Here is a 19,232-nt window from a genome sequence, read left to right on the forward strand (position 1 = left end):
GGGTGACGCAGGTGCCAGGAGGGAAGTGCCCCTCCAGTCTGGTCTGAGGCTCCCAGTCTCTTGCTGGCCTTGGAGAAGATAGGCCGTGTGCTGGGAAAGCTGGTTTGCAGCAGCAGATGCCCCCACTGCCTGGCCTGCAGCACTGAGAGCCCAGGGGCCCAGGACGGAGCCTGATGCAGCATGGCACAGCTGGCTGCCCTGGACCCGCAGCCTCTGCACCCACGGATAATCCCACACTGGCTGCACAGCAGGGAGACCACCTCTCATGTAGCCACAACCCCCATGGCCAGCAAGTGACCTGCCCCAGCTGCTCCCCAGCCCCCTTCACTTCTGTGCAGCACTGGACACACTCACAGAAAGCACAGGGTGTAAATCCCTCCCTGGCCTACGACCTGCACACGGTGCCCCACACAGAGACCACGAGGGGAGCCAACGCCAGCTTCTTTTATTCAGGGCGGGGGGCAGACACGTTTGCAGCACTCAGAAGAATAAACCCCCACACCTCCAGCCTCATCTACAGCCCTTGGCTGGACAGGTTCCAGCCCACACACCCTGCAGGGCAAAGCCCCACTCCATCTAGGGGCCTGGCTCTCCCAAGGCAAGGATCACAGGGGACTGGAGGAGACGCTGCCCTACGGGGCTCCCCCTTCCACGTCGCTGCCCCTTGCCCCTCCCCGATTCAGAGCTCATCCTCTCTGCCTCGAGTAAAGGGGGCTGGGGTAACCCCTGCCCAGTGCAGGCAGATGCTGCCAGGAATGGGGTCTGGCCCCAGGCTCTGATCCCAGCCCCTGCTCCCCTCAGCAGCCAAGCATTCCCTGCTGAGAGGCATTGGGAAGGTCCCCTCCATGGGTCCAGAAACGCCCAGCCACAGGCCCAGTAGTGGCCTGCAGGTGTCTGTGTAGCTGAGCAGCCCTCTCCCTCTACCCTCCGCCCCCGCGCAGAGAGAGGGGGGCGCCGCCGCTGGCTATGGCTATTTGATGTGGTGGTGGAACTGGATCACGGCTTTCTCCTGGTCATGGGTCTCGATGGCTCCAGGCCGGATTCTCCGGATCTCATGGATGGCGTCAACCCCAGTGATTTTCTGGGCCTTCACCAGGTAACAGGCCAGCATGGTTCCCGTCCTGCCAAATCCCAGCATGCAGTGCACTGCCACAGCCTGAGGGAACAGCACACGGCAAAGTTAGACCCGGCCTGGTACCTTCACCCCCACTCACATCTCGCCACCTGGGAGCAGGTAAATGTCCCCGCACAGAGCAGGAGAGGCCTGCCCCCATCTCCGGGACTGAGTGGCAGAGCTGGGTGTCCCCAGCGTGAGTGCCCTGGCTGGCCCGGTAGTCAGAAGCCCTGGTTGTGCTGCGGGGAGAGATGCCATGAGGCTAAAGGAGTATTACTGCCCTCTGCTCACCCAGCACCAGGCACTCCTCTGGGTTGACATCAGCAGTGGGAAATACCCAGGGGCTGGCAGGCTCCTCTCCTGCCCTAGCATTTTTCTCAGCATAAGCCACGTTCACAGTGACGGCTCCTCGGGTGTCTGGACTACAGGCTTCCATGATGGGCAGTCAGGCCCCAGAAGGCGTGGCAGGGTGGAAATGGTGCAGTGCCCTCAGAATCCACGCTGAGCACTGGCGCAGAACAGCACTTGGCCCTGCCCCACTGGAGTGGGGAGGGGAGGGGTAAGGAGCTGTAAGATCTGCCCCACCCCGGCCAGCTTCAGAGTTGGGGTGACTCTGGGAAATCCCCCCGCATCCTTGGTGACATTTGAGAACCTGCTGCGCCTGGGCCCTCCAAGGCGGTTACAGGCTGCTCACAGAGAGCTGCAGGGGGCTGTTATACGCCAGCCCTGTGCCCCCAGGCAGAGATTTGCTGTGGCACAGGCAATGCCAGTCCTCGTGTTTGTGGGTCTGTGGGGCCACGGAAAGCCCTGTTATTGTCCCCACGGCAAAACCCACACCACCAACTCCTGCCTCCTCCTGGGAGCTAGCCAGCATTCAGCCCTGCCCTCTACTGGATGGAATCAGAATGGCATAGCCATGTGTCTCTGGCCCCACACTGCCTACAGCGCAGGTGGCTAGAGCCTGGACCTCGAGCTGGGTCCCATACCAGCCAGCACTGGGAAGCTCCCATGGCCACAGTGGGAGGCACAACGACCCCAGCTCTAGGGACCAGGGCTGGTCCCATCGCTAAGTGGAGGGGCAGGCCCAGAGGGGACACGCCCGAGCTGGGTTACAGAACAATGCATGAGCAGCCCCACCAGGAAGGGGGAACTCCAGCACTGCTGGCTCAGACCTTGGCCCTTTCTCCTGGGACCTGCCCCAGAGCAGCAATCCCCGCCCGCAGGCCCAGAGCCTTTCATGCTGCTCCGGGCAGAGTTTGGGCTTGAAGCAGAGGTCTGCTCGGGCCCAGTTTTAAAGACCAACCTGAACCCTCCCCAGGCACAGCCGATCCAAACCCGCCCCAAGCGTCCAGTCCTTTTCAGACCTACCCCGAACCTGACACTTCCTCCCCGTTCCAACACCACAGCCTCGTCCTTGGGGCTCAACCTGGTGGGGGGCTCCCAGCTCCCCACGCCCTGTGCCCGCAACCTGTCTCTGGCCACAGCTGCGTTATTTGGAGTTGCTGCATCTCCTCAGTGCACTCACTCCGCAGCACATGCAGCGCGGCGAGGGGGCGGCCGGCGAGAGCAGCGCACGCAGGGCGGCGAGGGGGCGGCCGGCGAGAGCAGCGCACGCAGGGCGGCGAGGGGGCGGCCGGCGAGAGCAGCGCACGCAGCGCGGCGAGGGGGCGGCCGGCGAGAGCAGCGCACGCAGCGCGGCGAGGGGGCGGCCGGCGAGAGCAGCGCACGCAGCGCGGCGAGGGGGCGGCCGGCGAGAGCAGCGCACGCAGCGCGGCGAGGGGGCGGCCGGCGAGAGCAGGGCACGCAGCCACTGTCGTGCCAACCCCACAGGCAGGGAGAGGTGATAAGAGCTGACCTGAGCCCCAAAGGGTCGGGTTGTTTTCAGACCCGAGCCCAACTCCTGGTTGGGTCCCAGCAGGTTGCTGGGCTCTAGCAGGAAGGGAAGCACACAGGGAGAGTGCAGGCACTTCCTGGGCATCACAGCCACATGGCGCTCTCAGACCAACAGCCAATCAGGCTGCAGAGGTGTGTATGTGTGCGGGGAGAGGTTACGGACAGGCCACACCTCGCCCTTGGTGCTGGCATCCTCCACGATCTGCAGGAAGTGCTTGATCTGCTCCAGCGACGGGGCACAGAAGTCCTGGATGCGGAGGCGATGGAGCTTGATGCCAGGGCAGGTGTCGTGGTAGGGTGGGCTGCGGTCGGTCAGTGACACCAGGTGCCGGATGCCATGCTCATGCATGTACTGGTAGTGTGCAGGCTGCCGTGGCATGGCCAGCCCTGCCAGCTTGCCGGACACCACCCAGGAGAAGTTTGGAGGGACGGCCGACGCCATCGGTGCTGCAGGCAGACACAGCAGCATGTTAGAAAGCGCACTGTGGGGGCACACCCTGTTCCTAGCACCCTGCTGCCCCTATGCCCCCATCTCCAACCTGGCCCAGGGCCTCCCTCCATCACCATCCCTGGTTCCAACCTGGCCCTCACAGCTTCATCCCCATGGCCCCAAAGGCTCCAACCCTTGCTGCTCTAGGGCAGCAGAGGGGAGGGGGAAGGTGGCACCATCCACTCCACGTGCTCTGCAGCCCATGCATTAACTGCCTGACAATGGGGCCAGACACTTACATGGTGGCACCTGCCCTGCCCCACGAGTCCAACACTGGCTCCAGCTGCTGGAGCTGGCACAGCTGAAACACACGCGGGGCGGCAGTGGGAGGGCTAGAGACACAAGCCAGGGCTGCCGAGTGAAGAGCACAGCCCGACCCAAGGCTGCAGCCTGGGGCTTGTCGACCTGTCATTCTATGGGGCTGGGTGGGGAGCTGCCATCACCCCAGCTCCCGGCCTCCCTGGCAGGTCCACTTGCAGTCACTACGCTGTCTAAGCTTGCGCAGGATTAAGGGGCACAGTGCTGATAAATTGGAGAGGGGTCAGAGAAGAGCCACAGGAATGACTGATAGGTTAGAAAACCTACCCGACAGCGAGAGTCCAGGAGCTCAGTCTATTTAACCAAGAGAAGGTGAAGGGGAGACTTGATCACGGTCTGTAAGTACCTAAATGAGGAACAAACATTTAATAACGGGCTCTTCAATCCAGCAGTGAAAGGTAAAACACGACCCAAGGGCTACAAGTTGAAGCTAGACAAATTGTGATGGGAAAGAAGGCGTGCATGTGTCCCAGCGATGGGAATTAACCATTGGAACCATTTACCAAGGTCATGGTGGTGGAGTGTCCATCACTGGCCATTTTTAGATCATGATTGGATGTTTCCCTAACAGCTCTGCTCCAGGAATTATTTCAGGCCAGGTCTCTGGCCTGTGTTATCCAGGGGGTCGAACTACATGATCACCATGGTACCTTCTAGCCTGGGAAACTATGAAACAAAAGGGTTCCACTCTCTCAGTCACGTGGCAGCCCCAGCAGTGCCAGGAGGGGAGGGAGGGCTCTGGAGGCAGAGAGCTGTGTGCCGACTCCTGCACGACTCCAAATGGGTCTGGCCGCTCCCCATCCCTTCGAGACTGGAGTCAAGAGGAGCTGGCTGTGCAGAGCCCAGACAGTGCAGCCACCAGCCCCGGGCCTAACGTACTCTGTCCCCAGAGTGCCGGGGGTTTGGGGTCAGGGTAGGGTGACCAGATAGAAAGTGTGAAAAATCGGGATGGGAGGTGGGGGGGTAATAGGCGCCTATATAAGAAATATTGGGACTGTCCCTATAAAATTGGGACATCTGGTCACCCTAAGTCAGTGGAGAGGACATGGTCCAGCCCACTGCAGAGCCCTCCTGTGCCCCCCCGCTCACTGACCCAGGTCGGGCCTAGCTGCCCCCAGAACAAACTCCCTAGGGCCATGAAGCAGAGCCCAAATCCCAGAATGCACCTGGCAGCCACAACAAGAATCCTGCTCCATAGAGGAGTTGGGATAAATTCCCGTGGCCCCCCCCTTGGGCTGGGCAGATCCATGAACACCTCTTCATTGGGGAACAGGGCCTGGGCCAGAGTGCGCTGTGGATTCAGGGCCCTATTCATATCCCCGCACCTGCTAAGGGGGTGCTAAGGCTGAAGCGCTGGGTCCCCTGGCAGGCCTGAGGCATTGTGGGATTGCTAGATGCCCTTCCAAGCCTGAGACGTCCCTTTTCCCAGAGGCACGTGATCTCTGGGAGGTGGAAGAAGATGGCAGGGTGTATCAGAGCTGCTCCCATCACAGGCTGGCCCCAGAAAAAGCAGGATTATCTGCTCGGGGTTCAGATGGTAACAGACAAGGGAGAGCAAGGTGCCCAGCCCTCGGGCAGCACCAATCCCCTGGCAGTCTGGCAGCACTGTGCAGATGCCAGCACCTGTCAGAGCTGTGATCTCTCCTGGCTCTCCCTCGAGGAAGTGGCTGGCGATTCTGCGTTCCTTCCTGCTGCCCTCACCTCACCCGGGCAGTGCACGGCCACCTGGAAACTCCAGCCTCAGCCACCCGGGGTCCCCAAGGCACCCACAGTCACTGGGCAGTTCTGTAGGGTTAGTTCCCAACCACTCTGAATCTTGGTACCCCCGGGTGAGATGGGGATCAAACCATGCTTCTGGCTGGGGTGTTGGGAGAAGGAGCCACTGAAGACAGATTTTTGAAAGAGCTCTCCATGCAGCAGTTCCCCCCCCCCCCCCCCACCTTCCCCACATGCACCCACGGATCCCGGGCACTTTGACATCCTGCTTTTTCCTGTTTGCTCCTTGTGTGTGTCTGGGGCTCAGATCCTGCAGTGACAAGGGCCAGAGGAAAGCTATCCTGCCCCACCCCATCAGTCTAATCCTGAGGCACAGAAATGGAGCCCTGGTCATTTAAACCCTGCTCATTGTCTCTTCTCTAGGGAAATGATGGATGCTTTTTGGAATCAGATTAAACTGGGGGAGAAGAGCCCTAATTTAGTGCAACACCCATTTCATTTTAGCTGCCCCACAGAAGACGCTCACCCCAGGGATCCAGCAGCCTGGAACACAGCCCCAGGACACACCTGAACTACAGGTGCCACCGAACTGTCACTAGCCATTTCCTGACAACTGCACAATGTTCACATTTCAGCCCGCCGTGCATGGGGAGAGCTTCAATTTCAGTGTTCAGTTCCTGAGGGTGGGCGGAGTGGGTGAAAAAGACACCCAGACTCCCTGCACCAGACTCTCGGGTACATCTCTGCCTGCCTCAGAGCACCAGTACCCCCGGCCGGGCCACACAATGACCTGGCCTTCACTGACCTCCAGGGAGCTCCCTGGGTGGCTGCACCCTGCACACACTTAACATCACAAGGGAAGGTGTTGGTGAATCGATAACATTCTGGCACTATAGCTCCTCAGGCCAAGCAGAGCATCTGTTTCACACCGAGTATCACGGGTAAGCCAGCAGCGAGTCCCAGACCCAATATCAAACATTTTCACAGTATAATTGCTGAGAGAATCATTTTCATCAAGCTCTCATAATAATTATTTAGCCTGTACATTTTGGGTAAATCTTAGAAAATGTCATCTTAGCCCCATGGCTGTGCCCTGCCCAGGTAACATTATAACAGACATTTAACCCTTTAAAACTCTTGCTAATTGCTTGCTGCAATAATATCATGTGTCGGTGACTTCTGCAGGGTAACTGTAAAAGGGGTTTGCTGCCTTATTTTGTATTATAGGAGGGGAATAAGGAGAAGACTTATCAGTCTCCTCTGCTCACCTTTCAAATCTCTCCACAAAACCTCTAGCCTAGTGGTTCTCAAACTTTTGTATTGATGACCCCTTTCACACAGCAATCCTCGGAGTGTGACCCCCCCTTATAAATTAAAAACACTTTTTTTTACATTTAACACCATTATAAATGCTGGAGGCAAAGCAGGGTTTGGGGGTGGATGCTACCAGCTCGTAACCCCCCCATGTAATAAACTTGCGAGCCCCTGAAGGGTCATGACCCCCAGTTTGAGAACCCCTGCTCTAACTACTGCAGCCCCGCCAGGACTTTCTGTGCCTGTGCTAACTGCAGTGGTCAGGGGAGGGCTCTATCGCACCATCCACTCACTCACATAGCAGCTGGGGAAGGAGATGTTTTCCACGTTCCTTGCTCAATGCCGCCCAACACAGATCTGCTCTAGGAATTATTTGGGGGCAGTTCACTGGCCTGTGTTATACAGGGCATCAGACTAGATGATCACAAAGGTCCCTTCTGGACTTGGCTCTACGACCACAGAATTCAGCCTCTGGCACCTGCAGCCCGTGGCGATGCCTGGACAATGCAGGGATGGCGTCCCCAGGCAGTGATCCTGGCGCTGGGTGGGCAATGGGACACACTGGGTTTCAAAGTCTGCTCCTAACTATGCAGTATCTGCAAGGATCAGGACAGCCCGGGACACTCCCTCAGCATTTCAGAGTAGCAGCCATGTTAGTCTGTATCCGCAAAAAGAACAGGAGTACTTGTGGCACCTTAGAGAGTCCACGAAAGCTTATGCTCTAATAAATTTGTTAGTCTCTAAGGTGCCACAAGTACTCCTGTTCCCTCAGCATTGTGAACCCGCTGGCTGGCGGTTTGATGCAGGCCAATGAGACAGGAGGCTGTAAGGGGTGATGCCTAGTGGGGGATGGGTACCCCCGAGCGTGCAGTGGAGGGCTGAGCCTGGCACAGCTGGCATTTCCCAGCCTCGCACCCACACACTCTCCATCCGGCACTTGCACCCCCTTAGCTCAGCACCCCCTGAGCAGGGCAAAGGGCTGAGCCAAGTCCAGCTGGCACCCCCAAGCTAGCACAGCCCCCCAAACTGGCATCCACCCCCCAGCCAGGACCCACAGCTCCTCCAGTCCAGCACAGCTGGCATCCCAGCCTGGCACCCATAGGCCCGAGCCTGGCACAGCCAGCCGGCACAGCTATCAGCTCCAGCCTGGCCCCCCCCCCTGAGTCCCGCAGCCCCCTGGGCCCGGGCCCCCCCGCGTCTCACCCTCCCAGGCCGGGCTGCAGCAGGCGGAGGCCGCGGCCGCTCTCGGGGCCCAGCCCCTGAAGCCGGCCCGGCTGGTGCGCACTGCGCACGCGTTCTCCGCAGCCCGCCGGCGGGAGCCCCGGCCGCGCGGGGCCTGGGCCTGGGCCTGGCCGGCCTCGATCCGTCCCCCGCTGCCGCCAACGCGTGACCTGGGGCCGTGCGGTGGGAGCCGCCGGTGTCTGGCTCCCGGGAACCGGGGGAGGCGTCAGGCTGCTGCGAGCCCCGGAGCCCCGCGGCGGCGCTGGCTGGGGAGGGGGGAACTGGGAAATGGCTGCGACTTGCCAGCGCTGGGGGTCTGGGCCGTATCGCTGATCGCCGGGGGGAGGCTCCGACAGAGGCTGGGAAAATGGCTTGGTTATGATTGAATCAGAACCCAGTTATCTAGCCTGCAACTAGTGGGACAGGCGAGACTGTGCCTAGCAGCGAACCGCTCCCTGCTGCGCCCACGCAGGGCCTGAGCAGCCGGAGTTCTGGGGCAGTAAGCAAGCAATGGCTGTGGCAAGAAAAGCCCCCCAGAAACTCCACGTAAATGAAGCCGCTACGAGGCTGAAGCAGGAGGAGAAGGAAGGTAGCATAATAACAGCCACTGAGCATGTTACAAAAGGAGTCAGTATCATTCTTGTCACTTTACAGATGCAGAAACTGAGGCACAGAGAAGGGAAGCGACTTGCCCAAGGTCACATAGCAGGCTACTGGCAGAGCCAGATAAGAACCCCTCCTCTCTGGAGTCCCAGGCCAGAGCTGTCTCCATCAGGCTAGCACTGTTTGTAGTGTGCATGACTCTTATAGTTATTTTTCTGTTTTCTAAGTACAGTAATTCAGTTAACTCTGTAAAGGGATCCCTGCAGCCTGACTGAAGGGCTCCTGCCTGGAAGACACACCTCCATGCTGCCATTAAATTAATTCAAACTGGAAATGTTACCCAGCATGTGCTTGCTCTCTCTCCCCCCTTCCATGATCTAACCCCTGTAAATATCCGCCTCTGTACACAGGGGACTGGTGCACTCTTCTGTCACACAGCCTCCTCTCAGGGCCTCCTGAATATCTGATATTGATGTTAAAACCACTCTGAGATGCAGAGAGCACCTCACTACTCTCACAGTGACAGGCGCAGGCTCAGGCAGCGTCGCTGTGTTGGTTACACTCAAGTGAGGTTTATGCTTTTCTTTGCAGCCATGAAGGCTAGTAACTGCCTTTGTTCCAAGGAAAGCTGTGATCGCAGGCCATGAGGAACAGGGCTCTAGGCAGAGGCCTCTAATTCATCCCGGGGGGGGGAGGAGGAGAGGAGAATTCCTGTGGTGGTGGCTGGGAAGTGCTGTGGACTCTGGTGTGCAGGGTTGGTGTATTTGTGGGGATCACGGATGGATTCACAAAGGTTGCTTGTGCAGAGTGTGTGAACCAATTTTATTATTTTAAATTTGCATATGCAAATATTGTGCATTCACACTGGGATTTTCACAGGCGACTGAAACTCTCTCAGGCTTCTTTGGGAATCCCAGGCTAATTTCCCTAGGAACATCTGAAAACATTTTCACCAATAAATGAACAGCCTCCCAAATCCCTGCAAAACAATGAATAACCGGCCCGTCATTTCATTAATAGAAAATGATATGCACAAATTTTGTTATCCCAAATGAAGTTCCCAAGCACTTCAAACACACTGGTGTAAATAAAACAATAAAACAAGTTTATTAACTACAATTTGAAGTGACTACAAGTAGTGAGGCATAAAAGTCAGAATTGGTTACAAAGAAATAAAGGGCAAAACACAAACTAATACCTAATTTAACAAGCTAAGCAAATTCAAAGTGAAACTCTCTCTCATCATATTTTCCCTACAGTCTTACTGGCTGAATCTTCCAGCCAGGATCTCTCTCCCTCATCCAGTAATGCTTCCTTTGTCTTTCAAGTGTTGTCAATGAGTATGGATGAAGGGAGAGATGATTTGTGTCCTCTCTTCTCATTTCTTATAGTTATTTTCCTTTTTAAAAGTCATCTCCAGCTGAGGTTCGGGAGCAGAAAGTCTGTTTGCATGGGAAGGCCCAGCTGTTCCTTTGCCAAGATGTAAATTTCCCACTCACACCCTTCTTCCTGCCAAAGAATGTCGGCTTAATCAGGTGATAGTCCATTTGTTTATGTTGGCACCTGGCCGAGACATCAGTTTGCCTTTTGTCTCTGAGGAACTGGTTTGAGCCTGATTTTCTAAACTTGGAACATGTCTCAGCAGTGTCATACAGTATAATCTTATGACTTTACATACAATGTTGTCACACATATTTTACCAGGACAGTAATGACCAGCAAATTATGAGTTTTCAAATGATACCTCAAAAGTCGTATTTTGTACAAAATGTATCATAGTCTTGTAAAAGTGGTGAACATAAGGGTACAGACTGTAACACCTTCTTTGACAGGGTAACAAGCCTTGTGGATTGGGGGAAGCAGTAGATATGATATATCTTGATATTAGAAAGGCTTTTGATACTGTCTCGCATGAGCTTCTCATAAACAAACTAGGGAGAGAGCCTAAACACTACTATAAACTGGATGCATAACTGATTGGAAAACCATACTTAGAGAGTAGTTGTCAATGGTTCACAGTCAAGCTGAGGTCCCACAGAGATCTGTCCTGGGTCTTACTCTATTCAATAGCTTCATAAATGATTTGGATAATGGCACAGAGAGTACATTTAAAGATGTGGATGATACCAAGCTGGGTTGCATGCACTTTGGAGGACAGGATTAGAATTCAAAATGATCAGGACAAACTGGAGAAATGGTCTAAAATAAATAGGATGCAATTCAATAAGGACAAATGCAAAGTACTCCACTTAGGAAGGAACAATCAGTTGCACACATACAAAATGGGAAATGACTGCCTAGGAAGGAGTACTGCAGGAAAAGATCTGGGGATTATATCAGATCAGTAACTAAATATGAGCCAACAAAGTAATAGTTGCAAAAAAAGTGAACATCATTCTGGGATGTATTAGTAGCAGTGTTGTAAGAAAGGCAGAATAAGTAATTCTTCCACTCTACTCTGTACTGATAAGGCGTCAACTGGAGTATTGTGTCCAGTTCTGGGCACCATGCTTCAGGAAATGTGTGGACAGAATGGAGAAAATCCAGAGAAGAGCAAAAAAAAATGTAAGCAGAGTCAGGATGAGCTCTACCCTGACATCTGGTGGTGAATTATGGCGAGTGTGGAAAAGAATTCCAGGGGCTGATCTGGTTTGCATAGGCACACCCACTCGCCTGGCATGAAACAACAGCAACTGAAAGTGGTTACTTTGGCTGGTGTGGGATCCCCAGTTTTCTCTGTTATTGGGGCAGGAAGAATAAAGTTTTGTTACCCTGATTCTGTGAATCAAGGCCAGTGGAACTGTGTATGACAGAAGGACTGAGTGAGTCCTTCACCATTACCTAAGTAGCACTTGCTTGACAAGGGGCATGGGTTACAAAACCCAGTGAATTGAGAGAGGTTGGGGGTAGGTGTTTGTATCTGGGGGTGTGGGTGCCTTTTCAGAGCCTGAAACACCAATTGCATCTCTTCTTTTCTCCACTGTTGAATGTCAAAGCTAACTTTGATTCTATTAGGAGACTAATTACAAGCTGCTGAGCTGAGTTCACTTTCAGCAAATAGTGCACCAGCACTGGGTCTCCCCTACTACTTGCTGAAATCACAAAAGAGCTAAAGTTATTAAGAGCTGAGATCACTGAGGCTGTGTTAACTAGTTGGGGAGCCTGAAGCTATATTGCTAAGCGGCTGGCGGAGCAGCTAGCAGAGTGGACCCTTGTGGGGATGAGCGGAGCAGTGAGCGGAGCCGAGCCGAGCCGAGCGGCTCACAGGTCGGTGAGCGGAGCAGAGCAGCTGCCAGAGTAGTTCGTGGGACGGCAGGAGTGGCTCACGGGACAGCGGGTGGAGTGGAGCGGCTTGTGGTGAAGGCTGCGGCGGAACCCCACAGAGAAGCAGCTGGTCGGCCTCAGATCATGTAAGGTGCCCCTTAACACCCTGCGCGTGCCCCCCCTTGAACTCTGGGGCTGCAGTGACCAGGGACAGAGACTTTGGGGGATTGTTGGACTCTTGGGACTTTGGTGATTCTTGGGTTGCTGGATCCAAGAGACTTTGGAGTTGTTGGACTTTTGGGACTTTGGTGATTCTTGGGTTGCTGGATCCAAGAACCAACAGGAAAGGACACGGCCCAATCTGCTGGGGTGGGTCGTCGCTCATGGTTTGGTCTATGAACTCTAGTTGTGGTGTTTTCCCAATTTAATGCTATGTCATTTACGTCATGTTATTAAACATTTTCTGCTACACCGAGGTTCTGTGCTTGTGAGAGGGGAAGTATTGCCTCTTCGAGGCGCCCAGGGGTGTGTAAGATTTTCCCAGGTCACTGGGTGGGGGCTCGAGCTGGTTCTGTGTCACGCTGTTGGGAAGAACAACAAGGAGTCTGGTGGCACCTTAAAAACTAACAGATTTATTTGGGCATAAGCTTTCGTGAGTAAAAACCTCACTTCTTCGGATGCATAGAGTGAAAGTTACAGATGCAGGCATTATATACTGACACATGGAGAGCAGGGAGTTGCTTCACAAGTGGAGAACCAGTGTTGACAGGGCCAATTCAATCAGGGTGGATGTAGTCCACTCCCACTTCCTGTTGGGAAGGGACCCCTATGTACTGAACCCGGCCCTTGCTGCTATCAACTGGCCTGGCAGAAGGGTTACAAAAAAAAAAAAAAAAAGATTAAAGGTCTAAAATTCATGATCTATGAGGAAAGATTGAAAAAACTGGGTTTGTTTAGTCTGGAGAAGAGAAGACTGAGTGGAAGATATAACAGTCGTCAAGTACGTTATAAAGAGAAGGGAGATAAATTGTTCTTCTTATCCACTGAGGCCAGGACAAGAAGTAATGGTCTTAAATTGCAGCAAGAGAGATTTAGGTTGGACATTAGGAAAAGCTTCCTAACTATCAGAGTGGTTAAGCACTGGAACAAGTTACCTAAGGAGGTTGTGAAATCTCCGTCATTGGAGGTTTTTAAGAACAGGTTACACAAACACCTATCAGGGATGGTCTAGATAATAGTTAGTCCTGCCTCAGCGCAAGAGACTGAACTAGATGATTTATTGAGTTCCTTTCCAGTCCTACAGTTCTATGATTCTATGATCTGGAAAATGGGGCATACAGTGAAGTGGCAAAGTTTGCAGATGATACAAAATTATTTAAGATAGTTGGTCCAAAGCTGACTACAAAGAGCTACAGAGGAATCTCACAAAACTGAGTAACTGGGCAACAAAATGGCAGATGAAATGCAACATTGGTAAGTGTAAAGTAATGCACATTGGAAAAAATAATCCGAAATGCACATATGAAATGATGGGTTTTAAATTAGTTGATACCCCTCAAGAAAGAGATCTTGGAGTCATTGTGGATAGTTCTCTGAAAACTTCTGCTCAGTGCACAGCAATGGTCAAAAAGACTAACAGAATGTTAGGAACCATTAGAAAAGGGATGGAAATAAGACAGCAAATATCATAATGGCACTATATAAACCCATGATGCACCGGCACCTTGAATACTGTGTGCAGTTCTGGTCTCCCCATCTCAAAAAAGATATAGTGGAACTGGGAAAGGTTCAGAGAAGGGTGACTAAGATCATCAAAGGTATGAAATGGTATGAAACGAAAAAGATTAGACTGTTCAGCTCAGAAAAGAGACGACTAAGGGGGAAAGCCAGCAGCAGGAACAGGAAGCTGTCTGAACAACTGGGCTTAGGGCGACCAGATGTCCCGATTTTATAGGGACAGTCCCAATTTTTGGGTCTTTTTCTTATATAGGCTCCTATTACCCCCCCCCCCATCCCGATTTTTCACAGTTGTTGTCTGGTCACCCTAACTGGGCTCCACCCTGGACTGTATGCCTTGTGCTTCCCGCTTCCGCTCCCCCAGCTTGACTTCCTGGCATCTGACTTGTGAGTCTGATCTCTAGTTTGTCTCCTGCCTCTGACCCTCCAGTATCTTGACTTGGCCTGACCCTGGTTATTGACTCATGGCTCTGATCTCAAATTTGTCCCTGCTTCTGATCTCCTGGTAACCTGACCCAGCTGACTCTGGAATCCTGTCATGGGACAGTGGACCCAGCTCTGATCACTAGGTCTGGCTGCTCAGGACAGCTTTTTTGGACCACAGTAACCCTATAGCAGGGGTAATCAATAGGTGGGCCGTGGGCCAAATCCAAACCACCAAACGCTTTTGAACGGACCCTGAAATCTTTTAATTTACTTAACATTTTTGTTATTTTTTAAAATTGTTTTCTCTGGAGCCTGGACCTTGACTATTTCTTGACCAAGACATTTGGACCTTGACAAAGAAAATTGACTATCCCTGCCCTACAGCACTGAACCCAGCATGAGAACAATGGACCCAACCGCACTGCCACAGCCATCGGAAGCATGGGACTCGTCCAAATGGACTGTCTGTCTTGGCGGATAATCAAGCCGTGCAAGCCCAAGTTACGCAGCTGATCGGGAGCAACCAGCAGCTGCAGGGGCAAGTGAGGCAGCTCAGTGCTGAGAATGCCATGCTGTGAGCACAGCTTGTGGTGCCTTGCCCTGAACAGGGGCCTACGATACCCTCACCTGAACAGTTAAATGGGAATCGCTGGTGATTCCGGGTCTTCGTGAACCAAAGCTGCCTTCTGTTCCTGATGCCTGCCTGAATCTATGCCTCTGGCCAGTAATCAGCCTGCTGACAGGAGAAGCATTAGACTGGGCCTCCCCCAGCTGAAAGGCCACAATCTGGTGCTGTCGAACTGAGATGCTTTTCTCCAGTCAATATCAATCATCTTTGTTGCCCCGCACCAAGCTCTAATGGCTGAAGTTGCTATGAGGAGGCTCCAGTAGGGGCCAGGCACAAAGAGTTGCCAACTTTCTAATGGCACAAAACCAAACAACCATAGCCCTGCCCCTTCCCTGAGGCCCTGCCCCCACTCCCCTCCCTCAGTGGCTTGCTCTCCCCCACCCTCATTCACTTTCACTGGGCTGGGGTAGAGGCTTGGGTTTCAGGTGGGGGTGCAGGCTCTGGCTGGGGGTGTGGGCTCTGGGGTGGGGCTGGGGATGAGGGGTTTGGGGTACAGGAGGGGGCTCCAGGTTGAGGCAGGGGGTTAGGGTGTGGGAGGGGGTATGGGCAGTGCAGCTGTACCAATTCCGGTGGGGCTTGCAGGAAGAAATCAAAGATGAACTGACCTGTGCAGAGACACCTATGGGCCTAGATGCCCTTGTGGACCTTGCCATCCAGATAGATGAGCACTGTGAGAACTAAGAGAAGAGAAAAGTGGTCCTTCTACCCACATATCGTCATCTCTGTTGTTAAGTGTTGAAGTCTGGAATGTTGTTGCCTCAGTAACGTCATTCAGGCTGCCCAGTGCTTTGGTCCTTGGAGCTCCAATGTTATCACTACTAGTGGCAGATAAGGCAGCCTGCTCATTCAGCAGACTTCAATGTTACTCATAAAAAAAGACCATAGACTTGGTTTGGTGGCAAAGGTGCTCGGCCAGGTTTATTGTCAACGAAGCATGGAACCAGCTCCCTGGATCTATGTCTACATGTACACTAACACATGTATGCTTGTTACAATGGAGTCAGTTCAGTCAGCAATGGGACTCTCTGCTGCCCCCTCAGTTGGACAAAGGGTTAAGGCGAGGTACTCCAACATTTATAGATTGAGACAAACTGGAATAAACAACCTACGTACCACTGTATGTATTTCATGACATCTGTTTGTTACCTCCCCTTGTTCCTGATACCTTGAACATAACATCCCTATTCATTAGTTGGTCAAACTGTCTTATCTTGTACTAGATTGGGATGTATCTGTACTAGCTGGAATATATGTAAATATCTAGTGCCTAGTACATTAGCAGTAACTTTGACAAGTTCTTGTACTGGATAGTGAACTTGTAAGCATCTGCTTTAATACATAGCCTGACTATGGTTCACAACCTCTGGTTCAGTCCTCAGATCTTGCATCAGGCCCAGTGCTCCAGCCTCTCTCTCTCTACTACATTCCACAGATTTTTGTCTTTTTATGGGGAGAATGTTTACCCATCATCTGGAAAAGCATAATACATGAAAATGATCCAGTGGGTTAAACACTATTTTATGGCCATTTTGCTTTGCCCATCCATACATTTATGCCCCATGTGTCCAATGGTCTGCAAATTCCCTCATATGATCTGTGGACAGTTTCCTTCAGTCAGTTGATCTCACTCCCATATTGTGGGCCTGGGAATGTTATTTCTGGGATTTTGATTGAGGGTTGTAGTTTTAAATTCATTGTGAAAAACTGGGATAGGCACTATTACAATACATTCCACAGTTCTATGTACATGAGGAGTAAAACAGGAATTTGGAATAGTGACATCACAAATGAGGCTTTCATATATAAATTTATTGTAATTAGTTACCACACAGTACTGTCCATCCATGATATAGGTTGCCCTTACTGCTGGTTGTCACCACCTGGTAAGCTTTGCTGGGCAGAAGAGAGCAGTGGCTAGCCCTGACCCATTGGATTGGCCTAAATTATTGTGGCCACACACTGGAGTTGCTATTTCAACAACATTTCTGGCATAACAAGCTGTGTGTGGTGCTTTTTAGGTTTGCATTGCTCTGTGACATACCAGTAGTTGATATAGATCAGTTGTTCCTTGCAGATGCTGTTTTCCAGATGACCCACTGAATGAACAGTAGCCTATTTATCAAACATTGCTGTCAGGATTCAGTATTGGTAATCTGACACTGAACAAGATTGTTTTGAATAACACGTGGCTTAGTTAGGATGCAGTGTCACTGACCCCAAATTATGACTGATACTAACAGGATATGTGTCTGTACAAATGGCAAATTACATACAGCAGTGCTACGCTGAAGTTGATCAAACTCAAACCCGGGGGAGATGGATGCAGGGTACATTACAACTCCATAGTTACACAGAAACCTTCTCCTTTTATATACATTACACATCTCACTTCATTTTCTATACACTGTATCACACATGTTTGGCTTGGTTACTTTGCAGGAACCAATCCCTGTGCAGCAGGTGTTGACCATGCACTGACCATGAATTGACTTGCTCTTTACCTCATCTCTACATTCTTTGTCCCTTGTTATCTAGTTCATAGTAAATAGTTCCCTGAGTGTTTTCCCTCTTATCTTAGTTGGCTCAGACATTCTGTCCTCTTGGCCTACTGACCTATTTACTTATCTGATTTAGCACAAACATTCTGTTCTCAACCTAATCATTTATTTCCTTCCCTAATCCTCTCTTACAAACATGAGGCCTTCCTCCATGTCTTAATTACTCATTTCAGGCCAGGCCTCACCTAATTTCCCTGCTTCTTTCTTTTCATATCAGCATTCATTTCTTCTGCAACATATTCTTAAAATCATAGAATATCAGGGTTGGAAGGGACCTCAGGAGGTCATCTTAAAATCATAGAATATCAGGGTTGGAAGGGACCTCAGGAGGTCATCTAGTCCAACCCCCTGCTCAAAGCAGGACCAACCCCAAGACAGATTTTTGCCCTGATTCCTAAATGGCCCCCTCAAGGATTGAACTCATAACCCTGGATTTAGTAGGCCAATGCTCAAATCACTGAGCTATCCCTTCCCCCAGTTCTTGTCTTTCTGTGCTTTCTTCTTCAAGTTGATTACCCACCAACGCATTCCCAATATGCAAAGGTGGTAATTATTTGAACCACCATCAATATTAGGCTTAAAGTATGAACCAGGAGGTGCAAGCTCACCTCCTCTGGTGCAGCCCACCAGTGTGTCTCCACGGCCTAAACAGTATCATCCCCAATTGCTTGTTGCTTGGCTATTATCTGGGTATTGAGCACCAATTGCTCTATTTTCCTTTGTACCAAATTAGTGGTGTTAATGGATAAGAGGATGCAAAGAGATCAGTCACCAGTGATTCCCAATTGGTGTTGTCTGTCACAGCCTCTGTCTCTTTCTCCTTCATCTTCACACTTGGCTAAATGGCTTGGGTCCCAATCTGCATCAGAGATGTGAGGTTCAGAGAAAACCCATCCAGGCTCCCTGGCATGGTATCCCCACCAAAAAGTTGCAGTATCCCATAGCACATACTGTGTACCCAAGTCGTACTACCTCCTTCACTGTCTCTATAATGACTAGTTGGGCTCAATCTCCCTCGCTTGTGGTCAGGTTCATTCGGGCCTAGCACTCACAGAACCATCTGTGCTTGATTCGTTTAGAGCAGGCTGTGTTTATTTAATCTCCTCCTTGTGTTGCCATCTTCACACTGGGATAGAGCTGTTTATAGGTCCCATTCTCTATATACTCATACTGTTAACATATACAAATTCTTTAGGATTCCCTTTCCATCTGGGAATAGGCATAATAATTGGCACAGTCATGTCAAGGTCACCAGTATTTTTAAGTGCTGAAGATTGGAATTTCGCTGCCTCAGTAGCGCCGTTCAGGCTGCCCAGTGCTTCCGTTCTCGGAGCTCCAATGTTATCACTACTAGCAGCAGATAAGGCAGCCTGCTTATTTGGCAGACCTCAACGTTACTCATGAAGACCACAGACTTGGTTCAGTGGTGAAGGAGCTCGACCAGGTTTATTGTCAATGCAGAACAGTAGTAGCTCCCTGGATCTGTGTCTACAGGTACACTAACACATGTATGTTTTTTATAGTGGACTCAGCTCAGTCAGCGGTGGGACTCTCTGCTACCCCCTCAGCTGGACAAAGGGTTAAGGCGAGGTACTCTGACATGTATAGACTGAGACAAACAACTGGGATAAACACCTATGTACCAGCTTATGTATTTCATGATATCTGTTTGTTACATCCCCTTGTTCCTGATATCTTGAACACAACATCCCTATTCATTATTTGGTCAAACCGTCTTATCTTGTACTAGATTGGGGTGTATCTGTACTAGCTGGAATATACTTACTTAAATATCTAGTGCTTGTACACTAGCAGCAACTTTGCCAAGTTAATGTACCGGACAGTGAACTTGTAAGCATCTGCTTTAATACGTGGCCTGACTTTGGTTCACAGCCTCTGATTCAGGCCTCAGATCTTGCAGCATGCCCAGTTCTCCAGACTCTCTTTTTTT

The 19,232-nt window shown here is 51.7% G+C and overlaps 1 protein-coding gene and 1 long non-coding RNA gene across 3 annotated transcripts; one reads left to right on the top strand and one right to left on the bottom strand.

Moving 5' to 3' along the window:
* Window positions 1-430: 430 nt before the first annotated feature.
* LOC128827188 (dual specificity protein phosphatase 23-like) lies at window positions 431-8,338 on the bottom strand. Of its 2 annotated transcripts, none has more exons than XM_054010981.1 (4): window positions 8,237-8,338; window positions 4,083-4,161; window positions 3,180-3,454; window positions 431-1,156 (listed from the first exon to the last, which is right to left on the bottom strand). In XM_054010981.1, the coding sequence occupies exons 3-4, from the start codon at window positions 3,447-3,449 to the stop codon at window positions 971-973; spliced, it is 456 nt and encodes a 151-aa protein (XP_053866956.1). In that variant the 5' UTR covers window positions 3,450-3,454; window positions 4,083-4,161; window positions 8,237-8,338; the 3' UTR covers window positions 431-970. The 2 variants fall into 2 exon arrangements, with proteins under 2 accessions (XP_053866956.1, XP_053866955.1); XM_054010980.1 differs by lacking the exon at window positions 8,237-8,338 and adding an exon at window positions 8,049-8,135.
* LOC128827190 (uncharacterized) lies at window positions 8,203-12,403 on the top strand. The gene is made up of 2 exons (XR_008442942.1): window positions 8,203-8,249; window positions 8,721-12,403. It is a non-coding gene; the product is annotated as an uncharacterized LOC128827190 (long non-coding RNA).
* The last annotated feature ends 6,829 nt before the right edge of the window (window positions 12,404-19,232 follow it).

This window comes from Malaclemys terrapin, chromosome 21 (assembly GCF_027887155.1).
Source record: "Malaclemys terrapin pileata isolate rMalTer1 chromosome 21, rMalTer1.hap1, whole genome shotgun sequence".
Taxonomy (NCBI): domain Eukaryota; kingdom Metazoa; phylum Chordata; order Testudines; family Emydidae; genus Malaclemys; species Malaclemys terrapin.